Source organism: Pseudorasbora parva, chromosome 9 (assembly GCF_024679245.1).
Source record: "Pseudorasbora parva isolate DD20220531a chromosome 9, ASM2467924v1, whole genome shotgun sequence".
Taxonomy (NCBI): domain Eukaryota; kingdom Metazoa; phylum Chordata; class Actinopteri; order Cypriniformes; family Gobionidae; genus Pseudorasbora; species Pseudorasbora parva.
In genome coordinates this window covers 30,892,737-30,919,698 of record NC_090180.1, presented here as the reverse complement: position 1 = coordinate 30,919,698, position 26,962 = coordinate 30,892,737, and the positions used below count along the sequence as shown (strand labels likewise).

General features: G+C 38.0%; 1 protein-coding gene across 1 annotated transcript in view; it reads right to left on the bottom strand.

Annotated features, from left to right (window-relative positions):
* The window catches only part of cacna1eb (calcium channel, voltage-dependent, R type, alpha 1E subunit b), a 145,462-nt gene that overhangs the window by 15,840 nt on the left and 102,660 nt on the right, over positions 1-26,962 (bottom strand). The window contains exons 28-38 of the mRNA XM_067452214.1: positions 23,889-24,090; positions 22,270-22,434; positions 21,991-22,101; positions 21,796-21,876; positions 21,484-21,603; positions 20,953-21,018; positions 15,508-15,599; positions 13,558-13,732; positions 12,838-12,965; positions 3,880-3,976; positions 3,572-3,677 (exon numbers count right to left, since the gene is read on the bottom strand). Coding sequence (XP_067308315.1) covers positions 3,572-3,677; positions 3,880-3,976; positions 12,838-12,965; positions 13,558-13,732; positions 15,508-15,599; positions 20,953-21,018; positions 21,484-21,603; positions 21,796-21,876; positions 21,991-22,101; positions 22,270-22,434; positions 23,889-24,090 — 1,343 coding nt within the window. The remainder of the gene's footprint in view (positions 1-3,571; positions 3,678-3,879; positions 3,977-12,837; positions 12,966-13,557; positions 13,733-15,507; positions 15,600-20,952; positions 21,019-21,483; positions 21,604-21,795; positions 21,877-21,990; positions 22,102-22,269; positions 22,435-23,888; positions 24,091-26,962) is intronic.

Sequence of the window (26,962 nt, the reverse complement as noted above, 5' to 3'; positions counted from 1 at the left end):
TAAAATGGCCGCCACAGTCACCAGATCTCAACCCATTAGAGCATCTTTGGGATGTGGTGGAACGGGAGCTTCGTGCCCTGGATGTGCATCCCACAAATCTCCATCAACTGCAAGATGCTATCCCATCAATATGGGCCAACATTTCTAAAGAATGCTTTCAGCACCTTGTTGAATCAATGCCAGGTAGAATTAAGGCAGTTCTGAAGGCGAAAGGGGGTCAAACACAGTATTAGTATGGTGTTCCTAATAATCCTTTTGGTGAGTGTTTATCATAAGCAAGAGATCCTAACATAGAAAACAACAAAAACAACAAAAGTATCAAAAAAAGCACTTACACAAAAATTCCACCATGTAAACATTTTGAAAATCTTGTTTGTGGAATGAAAAAAATAATAGTGCACTGCAATAAGTAACAATAACCAAATAGTGTTTTATTCTGTTGGTTAACAGAATAAGTGTGCTGCATTGGATTCAAATTGTAATAGTGCAAACAGTTGTATCTCAAAAACATTCAAATGTCAGAACCCAAGTAAAACATTTGCATAACCCTCCAACTTCCAGGCGTCCATGAAACCGGCGGAGACAGAACACACTCCCCATTTTGTAACCCAAGAGCATGGCCAATTATGTTTTTTTTTTCAATGACTTTGTCAAGCTCAATCAAGTAATCTTTGTGTGTGTGTGTGTGTGTGTGTGTGTGTGTGTGTGTGTGTGTGTGTGTGTGTGTGTGTGTGTGTGTGTGTGTGTGTGTGTGTGTGTGTGTGTGTGTGTGTGTGTGTGTGTGTGTCTGTGTGTCTGTGTGTCTGTGTGTCTGTGTGTCTGTGTGTCTGTGTGTTTTGTTTTGAGCATGTTTTTGTGACATATGAGGACAAAAATGTGTATAATGACATGGGTATGACATATAGGTATTACAAGGAGAGGGTGAAATATGAGGACATTGGCCATGTCCCCACACTTCAAAATGCTTATAAATCATACAGGATGAGTTTTACCCAAAAAAAGTAAAAATGCAGAATGTTTCCTGTGATGGGTAGGTTTAGGGGTAGGGACAGTGTAAGGGGATAGAAAATATGGTTTGTACAGTATAAAAACCATTACGCCTATGGAATGTCCCCATATGTCACAAAAAAAACAAAAAACAAAAACATAAAAAACGTGTCTTTATCTGTGCGTGTGTGTATATCAGAGGTGTTAGTCCAGGTGCCAGAAAGTAGCCCAGGTGCCAGAAATCCTGTCCAGCCGCTGTTCCAACCATCACCTCTACCAGATAGATGAGCTCATTAATGAAAGCAACTCTTCTAGATGTAGAGGCAGATCCAAAAACATGGCAGAATTTTTACTTTCTGTCACATGGACTATACAAGTATGGTGTCTATATGTGTGTGTGCTTGACCGTATGCTTGTGCCACGTGTTTGTTAGCGTGTGTGTGTGTGCATGTCCTTAGTGATGAAGATATGATTTGGCAATATCTTCCCACACATCTCTTTTTATTTCAACATGACGTGCTGTCACGAGCTGTGAGGCAGGAATCAACCTGAGCACATCCTCAAATGGATACCATAGCGCATCATCACGCATTGGCCAATATTAACGATTGTGTAACGGCGCTGCTTTTCTGCAGCAGATAATCGTGGCATTTGCTTAAAAACAAGTTTACTTTTATAATATTTATTACAAAGTCTTTTATAGTTACTGTACAATTAGAATATTAAATGAACTCCTGAAAACTATGAGAACATGTCATGAATGTCAACTATGTTACTCTTGGTCAACTAAGTTACATTTGCAGAGTAACATAGGTGACTGGTAACCTTGTTGACATTTTTGCTGTTTTTAGGGATAAAATCAAAATGGTTGCCTAGGACCAGACACCAAATGGCATTTTACGGAGAGGTTCTTCTAAAAATTATATGTACAACTGAGTAAAATTGAAATTCAAAGTTATTTATGAATTCATTGTAGTAACATTGTTGACATATGATAAGTACACATTTGCCCCAAGCACTACTTTAAGTGAAATAACTGCAAATGTGGAGGGAGAACATACCTTGGAGTCTTGCTAGTTTTCTCTTCAGGAGAAAATGACATAATGTGGAGCAGGTCATGTGATTTGGAAAACACACTCTTCCTTGAGGGGTGTATTTGCTATGGGTAACTTAGATGACAGCAACTTCTCGGACACATATTCAATTTGTCAATTTCTATTGAAAATGTGACACATTGCCCAAAAAGACACATTGTTCACATTTACCTCAACTTAATGTAAATAATATAATTAAAACTGTTTTTGAATAAGTTTTTTAAATGTTTTTTTAGGTAATGAGATTGTGGTTGTAATTCATTTCGGACGGTTATTTAGTTGACATTTTAGGGATATCTAGTGAATTTTTATAAAGAAATAATTATTTCCATAATAATTAACTATGGAATCTGTAAAGACAAGATCATGAAGAACACTGGAGACTTTTTAAATTTTATTTTAATAAGCACGTTTGCGAAATAAATCTCATGGACATGAAAACTCCCTCAATTATATATTGACCCATAGACTTTTTAAAAGTATTTTTCTGTGTAAAGTCTGTGTTTATGGAAACATATATGGTATTTTTCCACTTTTTTGTTTCTGTTTGTGCAGTTTTTACAGCAAAATACATCAATCTCACTTTTTCCATTCTTGAATTGAACATTTTTGCCTTTATGGGGATTACATTCATTGTTTTGCATTGCCGCCTTAAACGAGAAAGTGTATAGCGCGGACATGGAGCGGGCATTTGAAGCTTGAACAGACAAATACGCATAAATGTATGTCAAAAATAGCGAGTATCATAGTAAACACAGTCAGCTATGTCTTAACCGAATGTAAGCAGTTGACAAATAAAATCGGATGCATGTCTGTATATTGGATTTAACATTGTGCATTTGGCCTTAAAGTGACCTCAGCAAAATAATATTTGAACTATATAATTTTTCTTATTAATTTAATACATTTATTTTCTTGAATTATAACTGAATTATACTTTTCTAAAAATTATTTCAATTCAAATTTTTAAAGGCTTACTTTAAAGGGCTTTGTATCAGTAGAAACCCTGGAGTATATTCGAATGATTGTGTCCCCCCCCCCCAATAGTTTAAAAAAGTTATACATTAATTGACTTTATGCATTTAGTGAGTTCTCCATTTATTGTCACTGTAATTAATAGTGTTATTATTTAATTGCATTTATTTCCATAACACACACACACACACACACACACACACACACACACACACACACACACACACACACACACACACACACACACACAGACACACACACACACACACACACACGACAAAATATGACGTTGTTAATTACAGTGACAGTGAATGAAGAACTCACTATTTGTATATAGTCTATTAATGTATTAAATATAGTTTATAAACTATTAATTAACTATCAGTGCCTGAATTTGTGCACACCTAGGAAACGGGTTGAGATGCACACATACAGGTGTGGAAGAATATAAGTGTGACTAAATTATGACATTTTTGGGAACACTATAATTTAAAGCACAAATTCACAGTTCTGACCTCTAGCGATTTTAATCTCCAGTGCAGTGCGGATCAGAGACATCAGTGTGGATGTGAAGTGAACCGTCATGTCCTCATCAACTGGCATGTTCATCAGCACCAGTCTCTGCCAAAAGCAACACAGCATAATTGCAAATGTAAATGATCTAAAATTCTCAGATTTTTAAGAATTAAATATAATTTAATTAATAATTTAATATAAATTGCCTCCTTAAATATAATTTTTTCCCCCCTCTTCTTTGTTTAATAGATGCAGTTGCTGAGTGCTACTGAAATACAGTGTATTTGTCAAGATAAAACTCTTCTACCTTGTAGGCAACTTTGGCAGGACACTTCTTTCCCAGTCCAAGAGGTGGAGACATGTGGGTTAGCATCTCATACATGGCAGTGTAGTGAATACGGCCACTGGAGGGTAATAAAACAGAGTCAATCCATGTGGGAATCACAGATAATCAATGTTGGAAGCAAATGGCAAAAAATTACAGAATTTATTAAATAAAATTTAATTTGCAGAATGGAGAAACACTGTAGATTGTTTCCTTTAAAAATCTGCATGTAAACACAACATAATTCATTAAATTAAGAATTGCATAAAAGAAGGTTTGTCATTAATTTCTCCAGAAAATGAATACTGTCTTTAACAGTGAATCAGACGTTCAGCTGATTCACTCAAAAACACTAATTAATTCAGGACTAAAACACCACTGCTGGGTTTTGCCAACCCAGCTCCTGGAGAGATCAGTTCTAATCCTGCACCACACTCGCCTATGATTTTTAAGTAATCTTGAATCTGGTGTCAAAGATCCTTCTGTTCCTTTTGCTGAAAAGGAAACCAATGCTGCAATCACCAAATATGAATGTGTGGATGGTGATGGCTATGTTTTAGACACATTCATTTGCTGCAAATTAAACACTGCACTTTGTTTTCAGGCCAAAGAGCTCAGCATTACTCTTACCAGATCATACATTTTTTGTTGTATAAAGCTTCAGGAATTAGTTAAATTCAGCCAGAGCCTGACACTACATATGAAGTTAAATGAGTTCATGGAAACTAATGTGATCATTATGAAAGTGAAATATGAGCGGTATGTTTAAAGAAATAGAATATTAATATTTGCATGCATATATATATATTTTTTCATATACAGTGTCTAATATACACAGCTGCAACAAAATCTCAAATCAAAACTTGACAACTTATCTATCCTGTCATTGCATTATAGTCTTTCACAAAAAACAAAAACAAAATGCCCATAGAAACCAAAGACACTCTTAACATTAATGCTTATTCAGAGCACTTTCTCTTTTTATTTTATTAATCGTATATCTGTATCTTTGCAGAATAATAAAAGGAACAAACTTTTCCGTAAATTATGGACGTGCCCGAATTTGGAAAGGCACGGAAAATGAGTAATTCTATAAAGCCCTAAGGGACATGGTTAGGCTTGCTACGGTAGTCGGATACATTACAGTATCAGATTTCACTTATCATGTGAAGATGGTATTTGCATGACAGATCCTGATCGTCATTGACAAATATCTTATCTTGTAAAATGTGCGCTGCTTCCTATAAACAGAATACACATGATCACAAATTGGAAAGTTCGATTTATATAGCGCTTTTCAAGACACTCAAAGCGCTTTACATAGAAGGGGGGAATCTCCTCAACCACCACCAATGTGCAGCATCCACATGGATGATGAGACAGGAGCCATATTGCGCCAGAACGCTCACCACACACCAGCTGATTGGTGGAGAGGAGACCGAGTGATGAAGCCAATCATTATATGGGGATTATTAGGAGGCCATGATGGACAGGGGCCAATGGGCAAATTTGGCCAGGATGCCGGGATTACACCCTTACTCTTTTTCCGAAAGACATCCTGGGATTTTTAATGACCACAGAGAGTCAGGACCTCGGTTTAACGTCTCATCCGAAAGACGGTGCTCTTTGTCAGTACAGTGTCCCCATCACTATACAGTACTGGGGTGTTAGGACCCACACAGACCACAGGGTGAGCAACCCCTGCTGGCCTCACTAACACCTCTACCAGCAGCTACCTGGTTTTCCCAGTTGGTCTCCCATCCAGGTACTGACAAGGCTCAGCCCTGCTTAGCTTTAGTGGGAAACCAGTCTTGGGCTACAGGGTGATATGGCTTCTGGTACAAATGCGAGTGCGCTTCCAAAAGTGATTTCAATTTCCCACATATTGAAAGTGTCTGCCTGATACCCACAAATTATTTACAATATAAATACCCAACTATATAATCACGAGATAATGCAAAATCATTTAAATATATACTTTTATCTCCCAAAGGTGTCTTTTTAGGGGTTCCATAGAACTTAAACTTATTAAGTAAACTTCTCCAAAATCAGTAAACTCCACTATGCCAATTTTTTTTTTACATGGAAAGTTATTATATTTATTATCTTCCATTGCCCTTGCCATATAGTATCTATCTACTATTGAATTCACATTAAAGTGAAACCATCTGAATAAGACAACAACAACAAAAGGCTGGCTATTGGTCTCAATGACTTGCTAGTAGGCAAGCTGCAACAAAGTTTTGACTGTACACACAAACATAGTGTTAACTACTATGTAGGTAGCTTCAAGACTTGATTAATCAACTCATATTATATTTTTATTTCTTTAGTTGACCTCCTAAAATTAATTAGGGCTGCAATGATTAGGCCTACTCCATGATGAATATCGCCAACAATGTTTTCATTATTGATCTGTCAAGTCTTATCGTTGTGAATGCCAAAGCTTTGTCAGTTGCTCTGTTTCCATCCAAAGTTGTAAATTTACATTATGCACACAATTGCAATAATGAATATAAAACTTTTGTGAATAAAGCTTCGCTCATGGAGGAGCTACGGAAGCATAAAAGGGCCGACTACAGTGAAAGATGGAGAGGACCAGGCCTGAACATTCACTTTATGTTTTGTTTATGTGTGTGCGGCAGTTGTCCGTGAGGGGCTGCCTCTTTTACTTTCGTTTTGGTGTTTATTTATTTTATGACTATTAAAGTTGTTTAATGTTCGCCGGATCCCGACGTCACATCCTCTGTTAAGGCAAAGTCTCAACAAAGTTATTTGCTGTACATCAAGGGATTTACTCGGTAAATCTGTTTCCATGTCTTTATCAGATAAAAAAAATATTCCACCTCAATTGAATGCACAAGTTTCTTTTGTGCATTATGCATTATTAGAATTGATGTGCATCTTAGCATTTCCATCCAGCGTTTTTTTTAATGTAATATTCCAAAATTAATGTAAAAATAGGTGGATGGATACATAGTTAATGATGCGCTTTGTATTGAAAACACGTCTCTATGAAAAGTTTGAAAAATGGCCAAAGCATAGAGACATGAAACATTTTTAGGACACCCTATTATATTCCATGGTTTTCTGTATCAGGACTTAATAATAATAAAAAAGTTCCTTGGCAGTTCTTAATTTGGAAAACCTCAAATAAACAACAACACATGACATATCACACCGTGTGATTATTTAGCAAAAATAAAACCAAAATGGAAAATTCATCGGTGACAAAGTTACGACACCCTTACTGTTAAGATAGCTATTAAGAGGGTAAGTAACGGTCAGACACTGCTAATCAAATGTCTTTGATCACCAGCAAGTGTGATCATCTCTATAAAAGCTGAAGTTCTGGTAGTTTGCTGGTCTGGAGCATTCAGATGTGTATTAACACAATGCTAATGAGGAAAGACATCAGCAATGATCTTTGAGAAGCAATTGTTGCTGCCATCAATCTGAGAAGGGTTACAAGGCTATTTCCAAACCATTTAAAGTCCATCATTCTACAGTGAGGACGATTATTTACAAGCGGAAGACATTCAAAACAGACACCAATCTTCCCATGAGTGGATATCCCAGCAAATTCCCCCCAAGATAAGACTATGTAATGCTCCAAAACAATTGCAAACAACCCAAGAACTACACCTCACATTCTTCAGGGCTCAGTTAACATGTTAAATGTTAAAGTTCATGACAGTACAATTAGAAAAAGATGGGTCAAGTAGCTTGGCTAAAATTAGGTCATGCAACCAGACAACGATCCGAAGATCCCCAGCAAATCTACAACATAATGGCTGAAAAAGAATAGAATGAAGGTGTTGCAATGGCCCAGTCCTCATCCAGATTGAAATGCTGTGACAAGAGCTGTGCAAATGCCCACAAACCTCAACAAACTGAAGCATTGTTGTAAAGAGTGGACCAAAATTCCTCCAGAATTATGTGAGAGGCTGATAAATAATGCAGAAAACGATTACTTCAAGTTATTGCTGCTAAAAGTTGATCTACAGACATTTGAATGATAGGGTGTCCTAACCAGAGTGATCTGACTATGGGTGTGAGCCAACGACATCTGTGACAGAGGAAGTACTAGAGAACTTGGGTACAGAGGACTGGCTGATTGACTGGAATTCAGAGGTACTGCTTCCCACCCTGAATCATCTGAACCATCATCGTTGACCTTGCACAGTTCTAAGTTATGTCAGTACCCTGTATTGAGACTAGTTGTCACTCTGAATTATCATAATTGATTTTGTCTATACTACAAAGCTCAGTCATTCCTTCAGCCCTGTCTTAGCTAGATGCCTACAGCCCTTCGACTTCCATTGTGATGCCTTGCAGCGATGTGGAGTCTCAGGATGTACATTCACTAACATCACCTGTCTCGGTCACACCGGCTCCGCCTCAGTCCTCGGGCACTCTGGCTCCACCTTTAGGAATCTCTACCTTGGTCTCCAGTGCCAGCAGTGTTGTTCAAGTCCATCGACCCCCCCCCATCTGTGCCACGACATCTGAGCTCCCACTCTGTCGGTCACGTCAACATCTTGGAGACTCTCGCTGTCGACTCTGCCATGGGCAAGCGTCTGCGATCTGGGGTCCACACCACCATCTTTACCACCATGGCAGCTTCCAACATCTTTGCCTCCTTGGTCTGCTATGCCTACTTTTACCAACCCCTTGCCTGCTCCTCTTTGCAGTCCTTCCCCTTGGCCACCCCCTAAGCACCAATCCCCCTCCCTTATCTTTGCTATTTCAGCATGAGCCTTCCAGCTAATTGACCTAATGTCACAACTATTCTGTTGTCATGGATTTTTAGTTTGTAATTATTAGTTCCCTGTTTTCCTTTGTTTGATTTCCCCATTTTTTTTTCGTTTCCATGGTTAGACACATTATATTGCCAAAAGTATTGAGACACCCCTGCAAATCATTGAAATCAAGTGTTCCAATCATCTCCATGGCCAAATGTGTATAAAAGCAAGCACATATGCATGCATACTGCTTCTACAAACATTATGAAAGAATGGTTAACTCTCAGAAGCTCAGTGAATTCAATCGTGGTACCGTGATAGGTTGCCATCTGTGCAATAAATCCATTTGTGAAATTTCCTCACTACTAAATATTCCATGGTCAACTGTTAGTGGTATTAGAACAACATGGAACCAATTGTGAACAACAGCAACTCAGCCACAAATTGTGCAGAAGTCTGCAGATTCAATAGCTAGAGATCTCCAAAACTTCATTTAGCCTTCAGATTAGCTCAAGAACAGTGCCTTGAGAGCTTCATGGAATGGGTTTCCATTGCCGAGCAGCTGCATTCAAGCCTTGCATCATTAAGTGCACTTCAAAGCATTGGATGGAGTAGTGTAAAGCACGCCACAGCTGGACTCCAGAGTAATGAAGACATGTTCTCTAGAGTGACAAATCATGCTTCTCTCTCTGGCAATCCGATGGACGAGTCTGGGTTTGGAGGTTGCCAGGAGAACGCCTGACTGCACTGTAAAGTTTGGTGGTGCCATCATTCCTTTGGTGGATTATGGTGTGGGGTTGTTTTTCAGGGGTTGAGTTGGCCTCTTAGTTCCAGTGAAAGGAACTCTTAATGCTTCAGGATACTAAGACATTTTGGACAATTAAGTGCTCCTAACTTTGTGGGAACAGTTTGGGGATGAGCGAGTTTGATGTGGAGGAACTTAACTAGCCTGCAGTCCTGACCTCAACCCAATAAAACACCTTTTTAATTCATTACAGCAGAGACGGAGAGCCAGGCCTTTTTTTCAAACATCAGTGCGTGATCTCACAAATGCACTTCTAGAATGGTCAAACATTCCTATGAACACACTATTAAACCTTGTGGAAAGCCTTCCCAGAATAGGGGAAGTTGTTAGGGATGTGCTGCAAGGGGTGTGCCAACTCCATAGTAAACACTACAATTTAAGAATGGGATGTCATTAAAGTGCTTGTAAAGGCAGGCTTCCAAAAATATATTATTGTTAATATTATTATTTGTTAATTTGTTATATTATTGTTAATATTATTAATAATATTATTTGTTTAATTCCAACTGCATGCCATTAATTACCGCTCAGTTTCCAGTCTTTTTTGTGTAAGTGTGTTTGCATCTACCTTCTCTGTTCTTGGATTATTATTATTAAACTCTGCGCTGGAACTTTATCATCATTTTCATGTATTCATCTGCAACACTTTGTGACTTGATCAGGTTTGATTGGGTTCAAGTCCGAGCTCTGACTGGGCCCCTCAAGGACATGCACAGAGTTGTCCATAAGCCACTCTTGCGTTATCTTAGCTGTGTGCTTAGGGTCACTGTCCTGTTAGAAGGTGAACCTTATGCCTAATCCGAGGTTATGAGTGCTTTAGACCAGGTTTTTTTTTTTAAAGGTTATCTCTATATTTTGCTCTGTTGAGCCTTCCATCTACCCCGAAAAGTCTCCCAGTCTCTACTACTGAAAAACACCCCCACAGCATGATGCTGCTACCACCACACTTTACTGTTGGGATGGGATTCTGCAGGTGATGAGCAGTGCCTGGTTTTCTGCAGACATGAACCTTGGAACTGAGACTAAAAGACTAGAGATTCTTGAGACTAGAGACAAAAGACTAGAGATTCTTGGTTCTCAGTGTGAGAGCAAATGCAAATTCAAAGTTGGTTTTCACATGTCTCCACTGAGGAAAGGCATTGATTCTGAAATTGATGTGCAATTTCAGTTGTTGGACCTTTTATTGTCAGGTGTGTACCTTTCCAAATCATGTCCATTCAATTGAATTAGCCACATGGTAACTCAAATCAAATCAAAGTGCAGAAACATTTTAAAGATGATCCAGCGAAGCTAGAATGTTTCTGAGCTAAACGTAATTTTATCAGTTTCTTTCTTTCTTTTTTTTATAAATTTGCTAAGTTTTCACAAACCAGTTTTTTTGCTTTGCCGTTAAGGTGTATACAGTGTAGATTGATCTGAAAAAAATGGGTACAAATACTTGCAAATCACTGTATTAGTGTCCACACCACTTTAAATGCTTAAGCTAAATATTAATATTATATTAATATTAAAGCGGACTGGATTCTGATTGTCTCTCAGTGTTTTTATTGTTTATCAAATGTTCTGAAAGTGATTCCATTGTTTCTCTTAGCCGTTATTATTATAGTTGTCGTGTAGACAATGCTTTTTTTATATTTAAAATGATTTTTACAATGGTATCTTTATTATTATAGAAAAATGTTCAGACATGTACGCAGCACACTAGGTCAGTGTAGATTGTAGATTGAGGTACTGGCTAGTTTAGATTTTTATCCACAAACTAGTCATACAGAGCTCAGTGGGATGTTCCTGCAAAATATTGCAGCTCTTACCAGAGAAGTTATCTTATCTTTCCTTTTGCCACATAATGTACTGTATAGAATATCCTACATTCATAGATGTATAGTTTTAATAGCCCTCAGTATGCAGTTGGAAGAGCTATTATAGACAAAAATATCATATTTTTTGTCCAATTAATCAAATAAGTAATCAACATGATTGTGGCAAGCACGACGAGGCAGAGGGACTGTGGGAACAGGGTGAGGCCGGTGGTGAGCAATAATGAGCCCCACCTGCGCGCCACAACGGTCTCGTGTCTCACAGAGATGAGCTTGGCCGTATAAAAGGAGACAATGAAGGACGAGAGAGGACCAGGCATGGACTTTTACATTGTGTTTTGTTTATGTTTTATTATGTATGTGCATAGCAGCTGTCCGTGAGCCGTCTGACATGCACACACATAATAAAACATGAACAAAGTCCAGGCTTTGTCCTCTCTCATCCTTCACTGGTGTCGCTCGTCCTTATATGCCTCCAAGCTCCTTCATGAGAGGACTCGAGACCAGTTTGCCTTGCTCGCTCCTTCCACGTCTCTAACTCGCCCACCTCACAATTAAATTGATCAGAAAAAATCCTTAGTTGCAGCCCTAAAATTTATATTTTTGATACATGCTAACACCACAAAGAAGGATGTTAGGGGTAGGCACGTACAAACCCACCTTTCTTTGAACAATCGAGGCCCTGTCTTCCTTAATGCGCCTTTTCATCTGACATGACATCATCCTTCCCTTGAAAGCCTGTAAACAGAAGGATGTTGCCTTCAGCTTTACTTACAAGGGACACCTATTGGCTCACAGTAATTCGCTGGCTTCGCTAAATTTGAGAAATTCCATCTAAATTCCAGTCTTGGATAATGCAAATATTACTGCAAGATCTTCTTCCATTAGCCTCAAAGAATTTTAGACTTTCAAAGCATTGACATCCTGATGTATACTACTTGTCATTTGAGGCCAGTCTATATGAACAGCTCAAGCAAGTCCTTTTTGCACAAAGCAATCCTGCTTAGTTTGTTTTCCAGCAATGCATATAGAAATCCAATATCTCATCTAAGAATTTCAACAATTTTCACCACCACAAAACTGAAAACATCTACCTGTGTCCAAAACAGTGAGCAATGTGGCCAAATGTTCTATGCATACAATTCAACTTAATTTGATTCAAGAACAAACACAAACAACCATTGAAGCTGAAGAGCTACCAAAATATATAGGGACAGTTCCACTCCTCCATGGGTTCTGCTTAAGGTTTCATCATATATATCCATTTCATGCAAGTTGTATCCTTTTTATGTGAGTTTTCTTTGCCCAGGATTTGCACTTGGAGGGTGAAGACCCAGGATTTTTGCATATCCGCAACTACTGTTAACTGTGCTTGAGTTAAACTGAGTCACATCTGTATAAATAAGCAAACCAAGTGAACATAAATGGAAACATGATTGTGGATGTTAATGAGCAGTGGTTCCTAGTGAAGTGCCTATATGCGTATGGCAGTAAGAACAGTGACAAGCATTAACATTTTTATTATAACTAGCACTCCAGTAGTTATAGTTACAGGTGATCTGTTTGTGCTTACCATGCTGCTCGGTCATATTCCCCCCAGATGCGTACAAACTCGTCCAGATGGTGAGGTCCAAGAATAGATGAGTCTCGTGTCAAATACTCAAAGTTGTCCATAATCACAGCTACAAACAGATTCAGCATCTAAGGGAAAATAAAGTGACAAAGTTTTGGATATAGACCAAGATAAAATAAATAAATAATTTATTTATTGTTAAAATATCTATGGACCCTTTTTCACATTTTGGGCATATCAGAAGCAGAGGTCTACTGCAATATATATATATATATATATATATATATATATATATATATATATATATATATATATATATATATATATATATATATATATATATATATATATATATATATATATATATATATATATATATTTTGCGTTCACATTTGATCAAATAGCAAAAGATAATCAAAGAAAGTGATTAATTGAACTTCCAAAAAAAAAAAAGGAAAATAATATAAATAATTTTATTAAGGTGGTCAGAAGAGAGTAATATGTCAAAATTCCCATATACATTTTACATTTTGGGGACTAGTTGCGTAAACTTAGTCACTGTGTCTTAAGAACTAGTTTGTTAACCAAACGGTAATCCATCTTACTTTTCCAATGCAAATGATACCAATAAACCATTTTATGTAACTGACTTTATGAAGAAAAAAAAATTGATGACTCACTTAAGACTAATCTAAACAAACAAAGTTGATACACCCTTACCAAAAATGAGCTGAAAAAGATGAAGGAGACAAAATAGAAATAGGCAAAGTCGGTGCCACAGCCCCCTTCATGATCTGGAGAAGTGAAAGGTGGTACTATTGAAGGGTCCGGTTCACACTCTTTCCCTTCTAGACATGAGAGCATGATCTCTTGCCAAGACTCTCCAGTGGCACTTCTGCAAGAAGCAAAGTAATATATCGACCCAGGAATGAGTCAGCCAAACACAAGACTAAAACGCCTCTCAATTAAAGGAGTAGTTCACCCAAAAATGACAATTCTGCCTTTATTTACTCATCCTCCTGTTGTTCCAAAGTTATTTTTCAATGGAACATACAAGAGTTGTTTAATCTTCATGCTTTTTTCCTGTTCATCAACATTTCATAGTAACCATGGGTGTCCTAAAATGGACAAAATATACTATAAAAGTACAAAAGATTCATAAAAGTGGTCTTATTCTTTGTGTAAGGAACACAAATTATTTGATTCCCTTCCATGATCCCTTTTCTGATCCTTTTTTGTAAATGTAAGTTTCAGTGTAAAGTCTTGTAGAAATGATGACAGAATTTAAATTTTGGGATGAACTAAAATTAAAGTTAACCTTTCAGCTCTTATCATATATTTGTGCACCATAATATTATTTAAACTATAAATCACACTAAAGAAAGAATACAATACAATATTGTGCCCCCGATTTATTCACTTATATATTATGACATCTCTAGTTCAAATAAATCTACAATTGAAATTTCTACATCATAATATTTTTCACCAATAAAAAAAGTGTTTTATTACATAACCTAAAACGAATTGGCGTTTATAGCACTACCCATAAATCAAATTATTCACAAGTAGTAGAAAATTCTATGGTCGCACTTTAGTTTAAGGTCCATTTCTCAATATTAACTTTTTTATTTTTTTGCCTCAGTAAACGCCTAATTACTGCTTATTAATATTAAAGGGTTACATCACCGATTAGCATATGGCTTTGTATCATTAAAAACCCTGGAGTATATTCAAATGATTGTGCCTCCCATGACGCAAATATCGTCAGTTTGTGCCATCGGAGGAATTGTTGGCCAGAGGCTAAAGACTACAGCCAGCAGAGAGAGCCATTTCCTCATGTTTTCAACTCGTGCGTGGGGGATGGGAGATCACACAGCACTCAGCTCCAGCTGCAGCCTCAGGCATTCATGTTTAAACGGTGCAGTCAGCAGAGCATAGTAAGTCTTTCAACTTCTCAAACTAATTCCTATGAAAGTTAAGCTTTCAAAGGCATGAACTAAAAACGCAGCAGACTGAACATGCGCTGTGAATCTACGCCGCGAGTGCCGTCGCGTTTACCTCAGCTCTTATCATGAGCTCATCCATGACTGTCAATGTGACTCCTGCGGTTTTTTGGGCTGTGAGTGAGACTCCCTCAGCAGCTAAAACACATATTGAACAGACACGTTCAGTTTTTAATTGTAGTGTCTGTTCTCTAACTAAACTGATTTTATTAAGATGATCGCGGTTGCGGTGGGATCAGTGATTCAGTAATCTAGTAGTGGTGGCTTTGTGAATGGCCTCGTAGTGCAGCGAAGCATTCTGGGAATTGTAGTCTTTCATCCTCATGAGACAAAAATACATTTTCTATCTTTTCTGTCTAGAAAGCACCAAATTAAAAAAATAACTACTACATTATTGACCCAGTTTGAATACAGATTCATCTTCCCAGCGCTGAAGTACACCTTTAAGTAAGGTAGTTGTTAAGTTTTGGTGTCGGGTAGGATTAAGCGATTAAGTCATTAATATTTGCTTTGTAACTATAACAAACAGCCAATATCCTAGTAATATGCATGCTAATAAGCAACTAGTTAATAGTGAGAACTGGACCCTAAACTAAAGTGCTCCCAATTCTACTAAATTAATTAAAATTTATTTAAATACAGTTTCAATGTTAGGTGATCTTACCTAAAGAGCAGCATCAAGGCACCAAAGAATGTCTTGAAATTGTTGTGTTGATTAATGTGGCTTTCATCATTCAATTTAATATTCCCAAATACCTAAAGAATAAGATATGGTAGATCAGAATCAGATGTACTGTCCATACCATGCACTTCAAATTTCATATCACTGCTCGAACACACACACACACACACACACACACTAAAACAGACAGAATACATCTGTTGTAAAGCACTGGCAATGACAAATAAATTGGAAGAGTAATTTGCAAAGACTGAGCTGCCAAAACACAAGTTCATTCTGAAGTTTAGGGAAGTATTCAGCTAATACCATTCAATTACAAAAAAGTTAGTTGTGGTTGCAGGAAATAAGAGTGTTGAAGTGTGGATCCAGATTCAGCATTATTGATTTACAGTGTTTGCTCTAGGACAATTCTCAGGGTTCACTTTTTTAAAATTCTTTACACAGTTCTCCTAACAAACTTTCATCTTGGCACAGCAGTTAATTTCACATTCAAATGAACAATAAATAAATAAATAAATAAATAAATAAATAAATGTCATAGATATTTCAAATCAACTGATTCTTCCAGAACAGAAGCAAAGATTTCAACCAACAAACACACTTTGTCAATCATAAAAACAGAAACAAAAAATATTAGGTAATATCAGGTAACATTCAATACAATGATTTATTTTGTAAAATTCCTTCACAAAACCATAATGACACTCAACTGCTTATAATTCACTCCAGTGTATGTTACACTGATTACAGTAAAACATTATATATATTTTTAATTTTCCTCTTTTAAATGCATATTCATAAATTGAAAGTCTAACACCTGTGTTCAGTTAAATCTAGTTTCTTTAATAGTATTTGAGTCCCTTTCAAGGGAACTCGCGCGGGGTCAAAATGCTGTAGGAACGCCTCTATGTGATTGCGTTGCGAAGCACGTATGAAATCAGCCCAATGGCATGATAGAACGTCATCAACTAGCAAACTATAAAGCAGTGGTTCCCAACTTATTTTACTCCAAGGACCCCCTCCTCTCCGAAACAATACTGCAAGGTTTTTATGTTAAAGCCAAGAGCGCACATACACAAGTTGTTTGCGCATCAATAATAAAGGACACGCACATGCCAAATGTACAACTCCTGTATGTCACTGTAATCGGCTTTACCTTCATTACAGTCATCAAAACTTTTTTAGCAAAACTGGTTTTCTTTCAAACTAAGATGTAGTTTGCATATCCTATGACCATGAAGCAATTGGGTGTTTTGAGCCACCGTTCAGCAACGGCTTCGGCATTTCTCAAACAATCACAGAATAGGATACGAGAGAGGTGGTGGTAAACCACTGCTATAAAGCACACCCAGACCAAACAGTGTTAGATTCTGTCCCTTCAGCAAGCACTCTCTGTGAGATTGTTTGTCCTTGGTGTTTTTGTCTTAGTATATCAAAAGGCATTGTTAGACAAGAGTTTTCACCTTTGTGAAAGAAAATTCATTATAATGTTGAGCGAACAACATTTCAGGAAGTGTGTTAATCCCTACCCACGTTTTATCATGAGTGAGGATACACATGTACTGTGTGTTGTTTGTGTGCAGCACACACAGTCAGCCCACGAGGGGGCTGAATGCGAGCATTGTGAGCGGCTTTTGCTGAGAACGGCGTGCTTCCACAGGGCGCTTTTCGAGGAGGGCGCCTCGGCTCGCGTTCCTAATGGCCGATGCCCAGGGCTGAAGAGAGGTCAAATATATCTAGTTGGGCCCTGCAGACAGTTGAAAAGGGTACACTATTCAGCTCAGGTCTTGCCCACCCCGGTTCAGCTCTCACCCACCACAGTGTGTAGGATCCAGAGCAGGCTCAGGAAGTAAAAGGAGGCCATAAAACGGGTTCCTCCTCCCAGCAGGGAGTCCGGGTTTTACAGACGGTACTACACTGTTCCAAAAAAGGATGGGAAATTGCCTACAATTCTAGATCTGCGCCAACTATATCGCTCGGTAGGCAAGTTCAAATTCAAGATGCTTACTATAAAGTAATTTGTGTCACAAATCAGGTCAGAGGACTGGTTTGTCTCGATAGAACTCAATGATGCATACTTCCACGTATCCATCCTCCCACAACACAGGAAGTTCCTGAGGTTTTCTTTCGGGGGCGAAGTGTACCAGTTCTTCCATTCTGCCTTGCTTTGTCACCTCTAACTTTCACAAAGTGTGTGGATGCATTTCAGGCTCTTCTACGACTCCAGGGCATCTGCATGCTAAATTAAATCGATGATTGGTTGATTTTTGCTCTCTCCAAAAAAAATGTATCTGCTTTGCCCAGCAAGGGCCCTAGATACTGTACCTACGTCCACAGAGCTGCCCTGTGAAGAAAGTCTGAACAGCTTTTCTTTAGCTTTGGGTCACCCACGGAAGGGTTCCCGGCATCTTAGCTGAGGAAGTGGGTGGTTGAGGCTATCTCTATGAGTCGGCTGGCCAGCATTCACCTTTGGCTGTCCGGGCCCACTCACCAGTAGTATGGATGCATTTAAAGCATTACTGTCAGGTGTCTCTCTCCAGGATGAATGTGATGCAGCAGGCATCACATTACTGCACTCATGTGTGAGGTTCTATGCCCTTGACCTGAGCTCCTTCATCTTAATGTGGTCCTTTCGATTTTATCGTCATCGGAAGTGCACTTGCTCATATGGCAGCGTGGGTATAGTGTACCCACAGTGTATAGCTGCAGAGCGAATTCCCTTGAAAGAGAACATCTCAGTTATGTATGTAATCATGGTTCCCTAAAAAGGGAATAAAACACTGCAACACCCTGTCATACTACTGGCATAACCATGATCGACTTGCTTTAGTCTATCAGAAGCTAACACTGTTTGGTTTGGGTGTGCTTTATAGTTTCCTGGTCCATGACGTCACCAGCCTATTACATTCCATTGGTCTGATTTCATACGTGCTTCATGACGCAATCGTTCATATGAATTCCCACAGCATCTAGATTCAGAATATATACTGTATATATCATTATGATAATACAGTAAAACTTTTGCAGATTTCTGGATTATACATTTTTTGTGTTTTGTTAGGTTTCGAACAGTTTTGAAAAGAGTAATGTAAACGTGCAAATTGGCCAGTGTAGTATATAAATGTAATTTGATAGAAGTCACCATTGAATGTGTTTCGTGCTAAAGCAATGATAAATGATCCACAATTTAGCTCACATAGACTGATGTTGTAATCACTGTGTGAAGAGTTTTGAAAAAGTGACCTAAGTATTAAAAAATTGGTCCTGGCAAAATACAAAACTGTAATGAAAACAGAAACACTCTGGAACACAGGGGAATGAGCATACAGTCATTTGATTTCTTCACCAAGCTTCCCACAAAGCAGGGCCCAGTGGTGTTATACCTCTGAACTGTCCGATTCAGCCAGTACTCTTAAAACAATGCATGATTATGGGACATGCATTCACACTTCTACTGTATTCTCTACTGTACTAATACAGAAGGTCCAGTAGTTCCATACATGACCAGCACAGCTACTCTGACTATTCTGCCATGATAAAGAAACAAACAAGTTAGTATATACAGGTCCTTCTCAAAAAATTAGCATATTGTGATAAAGTTCTCGATTCCAGACCGTGGGGGACCTGCGGAAGCAGTGGACTGAGTCTGGAGTAGAAACATCCAGAGCCACCGTGCACAGGCGTGTGCAGGAAATAGGCTACAGGTGCATGCGTTCCCCAGGTCAAGCCACTTTTGGGCTACAGTGAAGCAGCACTGGACTGTTGCTCAGTGGTCCAAAGTACTTTTTTCGGATGAAAGCAAATTTTGCATGTCATTCGGAAATCAAGGTGCCAGAGTCTGGAAGAAGAAGAAGTCTCATAGAAGACTGGGGAGAAGGAAATGCCAAAATGCCTAAAGTCCAGTGTCAAGTACCCACAGTCAGTGATGGTCTGGGGTGCCATTTCAGCTACTGGTGTTGGCTTGCAGTCTCTGCTCTAATTCTTCCTAAAGGTGTTCTATTGGGGTGAGGTCAGGACCACACCAAACTCGATCTTCTTTATAGACTCTCGAATGTATTTATGGACCTTGCTTTGTGCACTGGTGTGCAGTCATGTTGGAACAGGAAGGGGCCATCCCCAAACTGTTCCCACAACCCCCCACCACCAAACTTTACACTAGGCACAATTCCCTCAGGCAAGTACTGTTCTCCTGGCAACTGCCAAACCCTGACTCATCCATCGGATTGCCAGACAGAGAAGCGTGATTCGTCACTCCACGTCTCCACAACTCAAGAGTCATGCTTTACACCACTGCAAATAGCAGAGACGTAAAGCCTCCAGTACCACAGTCAGGTCCCATGATGGCACTGACTAAATAACAGGTTTAATGCAACGTGCACACTTGAGAAAACAAATTGCAAGTAGGTGTGCACCCAACCATGCGCCATTAAAACCTTCATAACAAGTATAAATAGCTGACAAGTAAACTTTTAAAGTGAAACGAGAGAAACCTTCCTCAAACAGTTCCTGCAAAAATGTCAGTATCTCTGCAATACACCAAGATTCAAATGTCAGAAAAGTCATCACCTGCATTGAGATCACTGGAATCATCACCCATAGTAATGAAATTCTATACATCCCCAATCTCAGTGGCATTAATTTGTTCACCACACAGACTCTCCTCAGCCTCCACATGATTGCCCCAGTCTAACAGGGCTACCCTGATATCAGACTAATGTGTGTTCATATCAGCACAGGCAGATGGGAGAGGACCGTTTTGGACTACCACCCCACCAAGTACATGTTCAAAGGATGCCACTCACCAATCAAGAGTTGAACAACGGAGCTGACAACAATGTACACATGCCCTGGGAGTCGAGAGAGACAACCTAGTGTGGACAATTTCCAGACACACTGGACAGTGCTTGTTTGTATCTTTTTCATTTAAGAAATATCCACAAGCTATAGGGCAGGAACAAGATCCCTTTTTAAAGGGTTAGCTAAGGAATTAAAATATTTACTACCTTGTGCTATCTAAGCTAAACCAAGCTACAAATCTATTTTGCACCTAGGGTCTCAACAAAAACTACAGCTGTGGGTTTGTCTACTGAATGTGGCATGAGGGTGATCTAGCAGTGCGGTGAAGAGCTGAAGAATGGAGGTAAGGTTGGCCAGATTTATTCGGCAGGTATGTCTGCCCACGTCACCATGCGCCATTGGCCTTTCAACCGTGAATAGAGGTGTCTTCAGTGAATCTCGGGAGAGTGCGATATCCCATAATCGTGTTGTACTGTGAGTATACTGACTGAATAGGAAGAAAGAAAACAAGAACTACGAAATGAAATAAACTTTGAAATAAGAGGATACAAAAACACAGGCAAGATGTGACATTTGTAAAGTTTATATAATTTTTGACAAATGCCATACATACTAGTATTAAAAACGTACCTGCATGCCAATAATGGCATAAATGAAGAAAAGCATGGCAATGAGGAGGCAAACATATGGAAGAGCCTGAAACAAAAAGCAAGTGAAAATATGAATCATATAAAGAGAACTGAAAACCAGCTCTATCCAAGAAAAAGGTGTGAATACTATTTAAACAGTCATTTTGTTCTTTGAACTTTCTAGTCATTTGTGATTTTTTTACCCTTTACAAACAATTTTACACAGATAGCTGCGTGGGATTTTCAGTTATATGACCAATCATTTAATTTAATTGATTTAAATGATTGTTTAAAAAAAAAATCACATTATGATGGGCAAACTCTGGATTTTTAGGCCAATTTTATCCTACACAAAAAATATTCAGTCCTATTTATTTTAGCTAAACAAAACTCGAAATATATATTTGACTAAAATGATGGTTATTTCTGACTATTGCAAATCTGCAATTCACATTTGTAAAATTTCTTGATATTTTCATGACCATGCAAAACTAGAAGGAAAGTTATGCTTTTAGTGCAAATGTAATTTTACCTTGAAGGACTGAACAAATGTCCACAGCAGAATCCGTATTGTGTAGCCTTGTCTCAACAGTTTAATGAGTCTAGCTGCCCGGAAAAGCTTCAGGAAACTCATATTGATGGTGTTCACAGACTAAATAGAAAGAGAGAGCAAAGCAATTGTGTACTTGTAACAAATGTTACTTGATTACTTAAACTCTAGATATTTTAACTGGAAATTAAAACAAGTTAACAAGTTAAAAAGAGGGGGCTCAGAAACCCTAGCGGCATCACTGTTACAGACTCTTGATTCATATTCAGACCCATATGTGTGAAATATTCCTACCTGTATATCTACCACAATTTCAGTAATACTGCCCAGCACAGTGATAAAATCAAAGATGTTCCATGTATCACGAAAGTAGTTCTGTGAGTGACAACAACGAAAATGATAAAATCGGGTGCATCAATTCAATACATTATAGTTCTTTTCTCCTTTGATGTACACTCATTAACATCATCAACGTGTCAATAAACTCACCATGAAACCAAAGGCCATGATCTTTAAGATGCATTCCAGAGAGAACAGCACAGTGAACGCTGTGTTGAGGTGCTTCAGGACAATGTCGTAGGCAGCTGGCGCTGAGTGGTACTGAAAAGTGTTATGGTTATCAAATCAGAAAAGCTGTATACACCTCAAAAGTTTACATTTCAGATATTTCAGCAAGTTGAAGACCATTTAATGGGCACTCAAGTTTTTCGTTCTATATAAAATCAAATTAAATATGAATTCTAAGTTATTGTATGTTGAAAGTTATACCTTCATCATGAGCACAACTGTGTTGAGTGCAATCATAACTAGAACTGTGTACTCGAATGATGGAGACACCACAAAGTGCCACAATCGGTACTGGAGGGTCTGCCTGTTCTGAGGCATGTATCTTGTTAGGGGTTTTGCACTGATGGTAAAGTCAATGCATGCCCGCTGGAAGAGTGAGATAAGAAAGAAGCGAAGGTACATGCTGGTTAGTACTGCAGATTAGAAACTCGGCAGAATAGCTTTATTTTTAGTCTTCTTTCATTATAATTGAGTTAATATCATTAAATGGTGTTAAAGGGCAGTTAATAAAACCTAGCAACATGGAAAATATATATTTATACAACAGTTCTTTCTGGTTCTCGAATCTGATGAGCCTTTTCCAGCCATGCGATATTCCCCAAGTATCAGCACTTGAACTTTTTCACCTTTTAATGACTGCTTCCGACAACCATATTTCTTAAAAATACTACCTCAAATATGTAAAATTATTTTAATTTTTTTTTGTTTTAAATTTTATATATATATATATATATATATATATATATATATATATATATATATATATATATATATATATATATACTTTCACAGATGCAAGCTCCAGGCTGTTCAGTGCTCATGTACCCGCAGAGAACAGCTTCATCTTGGCCAGTCCTTGGGAATTTGTCGTTAGCTCTTATCGTGGTTATAAATGAGATATAATTAATTTAAGGGATATCAGTCAATAAATATATATATATTTTGCTATAGTCAAAGTTAAGTTGAATAACATTAGGCTCCATTTATCTTGAATCCTGTTCTAGAGCGCTGCTGTTTGACTGAATTGTTTGCTTATGTTCATTTCCTATTTTCTTTTATAATGCCTACTATTGTTGTTAATATTGCTGTTTATATAAATAATATGCTGTATTTGGTATTGAGAAACATTCTGTTAGTGAACGTGAAATGGACTTCAGCGAAAGTTGTATTATTAACCATTGGATGGTGGCAAAGACTGATTTTATTATTGAGTCTCTGGTTAAAACAAGGAAGTTGTTTTAGCGCTGTCATGGGATCCACTATTGCCTTAATTAGCAGACATTCAAACAGATTTTTTATAATGGGTATAATATTATGGACATCAACCTGAAGAATGAATGCTATATCAGATACAGGTAATGCACTCGTTTAGTTGATCTCTCTCATAATACAATAAGCTTCAATGAAGCAACTCAACGTTGCTTCGTTTATAGTTTATATTGTTTTAGAATTAGTAAGGAGGCTTGGGCTCAACTGTCAAAATGTGTATCTGTGGCAGAAGGAAATAATTCTAAAGAAAAGAGTGCTTTTAAAGACACTCCATTGTTGTTTCTTATTCATTTACTTGTGACCTTGAACTGTTGTATAAACAAAATATCACACTCATAGCCATGTGGTAATGTTATATATCAGCACTCAGTGATTACATATGGCCGAATCACAGCCATGCTGATATACAACCATATCACACTGCTACTCATGCTACTCATGCTCATACTCATTGCTCGTATAAAAAAGCTTGATGCTTAATCCAATCTACTGGATATTGAGGTCATATATTTGGCTTATTACTCATTGTGTACTATATGCATACGTTTTACCTCATTTTTCTCCAAGTTGCACTCTTCCATCATTTTATCACCCTGCTCCTGGAATGTGATTATGATGAGAGCAACAAAGATGTTGACAAAAAAGAAGGGAAAAACCACAAAGTATACGACATAGAAAATGGACATCTCCATTCGGTTTCCTCTGCTTGGGCCATGGTCTTCTTCAGTGACATCCACAGAGTGTTGAAGAACTCTGTAGAAAGCAGGGAGATGAACTAATAACGAATACATTCAATGGATTCCACAAATATAATCAGTCATCTTTTCCCATTCATAAATGCAGCAATATTATTGATTTGATGGCACTGACACTATCAGATGAGAACTAAGATGGATGATGGCATCAGCTGAACTGAACTCATTCCATAACTGAGAAACTTTACACTGTTTTTGAACCAAACTTAATCAACACTGAACTGACTTCAGCTAAAAAATATGATGACACGTTTGTATTTTTAGAGCTGTGTTTACAGCATAATTTAATTTTTTGTTTGCATATTTGAACATTGTTTTCATGTTTATCCCTGAAAAGCTGCTTTGAAACAATCTGAATTGTGTAAAGCGTTATATTAATAAAGGTGACTTGACTTGACCTACTGAATATGTTCCATCTCATTAAATAAACCTATAGACTCTTTTGAATTTCTGCGGTTCTCAGGCGCAGAAGTCGTTATAGTTGGGTAAACGCGTAAAGTGGTAAATGGGAACTACTAAAAATTGATTCGATTTCTTTAATATACATAAAATAGGGGTGTGTAACGGTACACGTATTCATACCGAACCGTTTTGGTAAATGGCTTTCGGTTCGGTGTACGTGTGTACCAAACGGTTATGAATGCAATCTTTAACCGTTAACATTCGGCTTGTTTTAAGCGCGGAACACGCTTGAATCCGAGTTCACACATGACATATTAAAGGGGGGGTGAAATGCTGTTTCATGCATACTGAGCTTTTTACACTGTTAAAGACTTGGATTCCCATCCTAAACATAGACAAAGTTTCAAAAACTAATGTTGGACGTTTGATAGAGTATTTCTGTGTCAAAAATACTCCTTCCGGTTTCTCACAAGTTTCGGAGAGTTTTTTTCGAGTATGGGTCTACTTGACGTTAATAGAACGGAAGGTCCTTGTATGGGCCGTACGGGCTCTTCTCCCGGTAGGGTGCGCGCACGTGACTAGAGCGAGAGAGGAAATGCACGCCGTAAACAGTCTCTCACGTGCAGATCCAGTCCTCCGTGAAGACTTATGTCACGCGCCACGCTCCACTTTATTCCTATGGGTGACGTCGAGCGACTTCAACGCTTCAGCACAGCATTCCGGGAAAGCAGCGCTGCATTTGAACCGATTTGAATGCAGAAATGATGGGAAGCTTCACAGCATCGTTTCAGTCGCGTCTCAAAGTGGATTTCCACGCCACTGCTGTCACAGGACTTCACCAAATCATACCAAAAAAGTGTGTTTTTGACGGAGCGGTCCCAGCGATAAAGGTTCGGTCCTGCTTTGGAAGCAGCCGGTGAGTAAATCTGCTTCAAATGTCTCTGCTATTGGCTACCGTCGCATGAGTAAACATCAGTAAACGACACGATTGCGTGCTTCGTCATTCAAATGCGCTAACGGTTACTCCATTGTTGTTCTGTATAACACTAGTCTGACTCTGACGTGCAAAACCGTTTTGCTTGCTACTGCTAAGGTTTAGTCGCATACAATAGTCCATAAACCGAATCATGTCCTCCTAAACTGCGAGTAAAGACACACAAAGGCCACTAAATACAGTACATACCACAGAGACGGACGTCCTGATGTTGCCGTTTCTACTGTTCAATTTATTTCTGCCTCAGATTTGATTGTGGATCATTATCTGTATTAGCTGAGATAGCATGGGTTTCTCCACGCTTGAGGACGTCACCGCTTTGTTCGCGATCGTCATTCTTTAGCTCCGACCACACGATACGCCTCCAGGCGCTCGTTTTTTTCCGGAAAGACTCAGTACAGCCTATATTTCTTTTATAAACATGATAAAACTAAAGACTTTTCGGAGATATGAAGGATGCAATACTACTCTATAGGTATTCAAGATTGACATGATATTGACTGAAACAAACTGAGTGTTTCACCCCCCCTTTAAGTATTCAGTAAATTTTATTACAAAATTCAAAAGATAAATGCCGTTTTGACGCTCTTTAGTGAATGATCACTGTATAGGTGTGTCAGTTTAAGCGGTGGATTTCTTAGGATTTCTTCCTAAAGAATAAACACAAATTAATATCTCGTAAGATATGTTTAGGATACATTATAACTTATGTCGTGTAATTGCTCAATTTGTGTTTTAGAAAAAAATACACACAGTATATTATTGGACAATTAGCAGTATCACGCCTCTCAACTGCATGACCTTAAAAAAATGTTTCTTTTGGAGGCGTGTTTTTTTTAAGCTCTCTGAATCTACTTCATAAATCAAATGATGGAATGAAGCCATTTAAATGAACAGTGCCTATCTTGTTTGCCTTTGTTACAACTACAGTTCTCTAACAACATTCAAAATGGTAAAAAAACAATTACAAAGTAGAAGCAAACTGTGACTTGAGTCGATCTGATGCTTTGGTGGTGTCGGTTCGCTGGAGATTGCTCTTTTTAAACGTAGTTTGCCAACACAGTCACATGGCTAATTCATATCAATTACTACAATTTTGTATGATATTCTTATGTCCCAGTGATTGTATGTTTAGAGGTGGACCTTCATGCTTTACAATTTACATTTTCGAATTAGTGCGAAAGTGCCAACTCGTAACCATCTACTACATACATCAAAACTATACTGTAGTTATGAAGTAATCCATTTAAACGCTTTGCAAATAATTTTTTGAAATATATGCACACATTCACTCTTGTATGCATGTCTAATATGACAAAAATAAATAAATAATAATAATCTTGTCACATTCAGTTATAAATGACAATTTAAATGATTGTCTATTTTCAATTCAAATTGGCGAAATTACATTTAAAAAGTAGTTTGCATCACTGTATGTTACTATGAGACGTTAAGCATATTCATCGTAAAACAG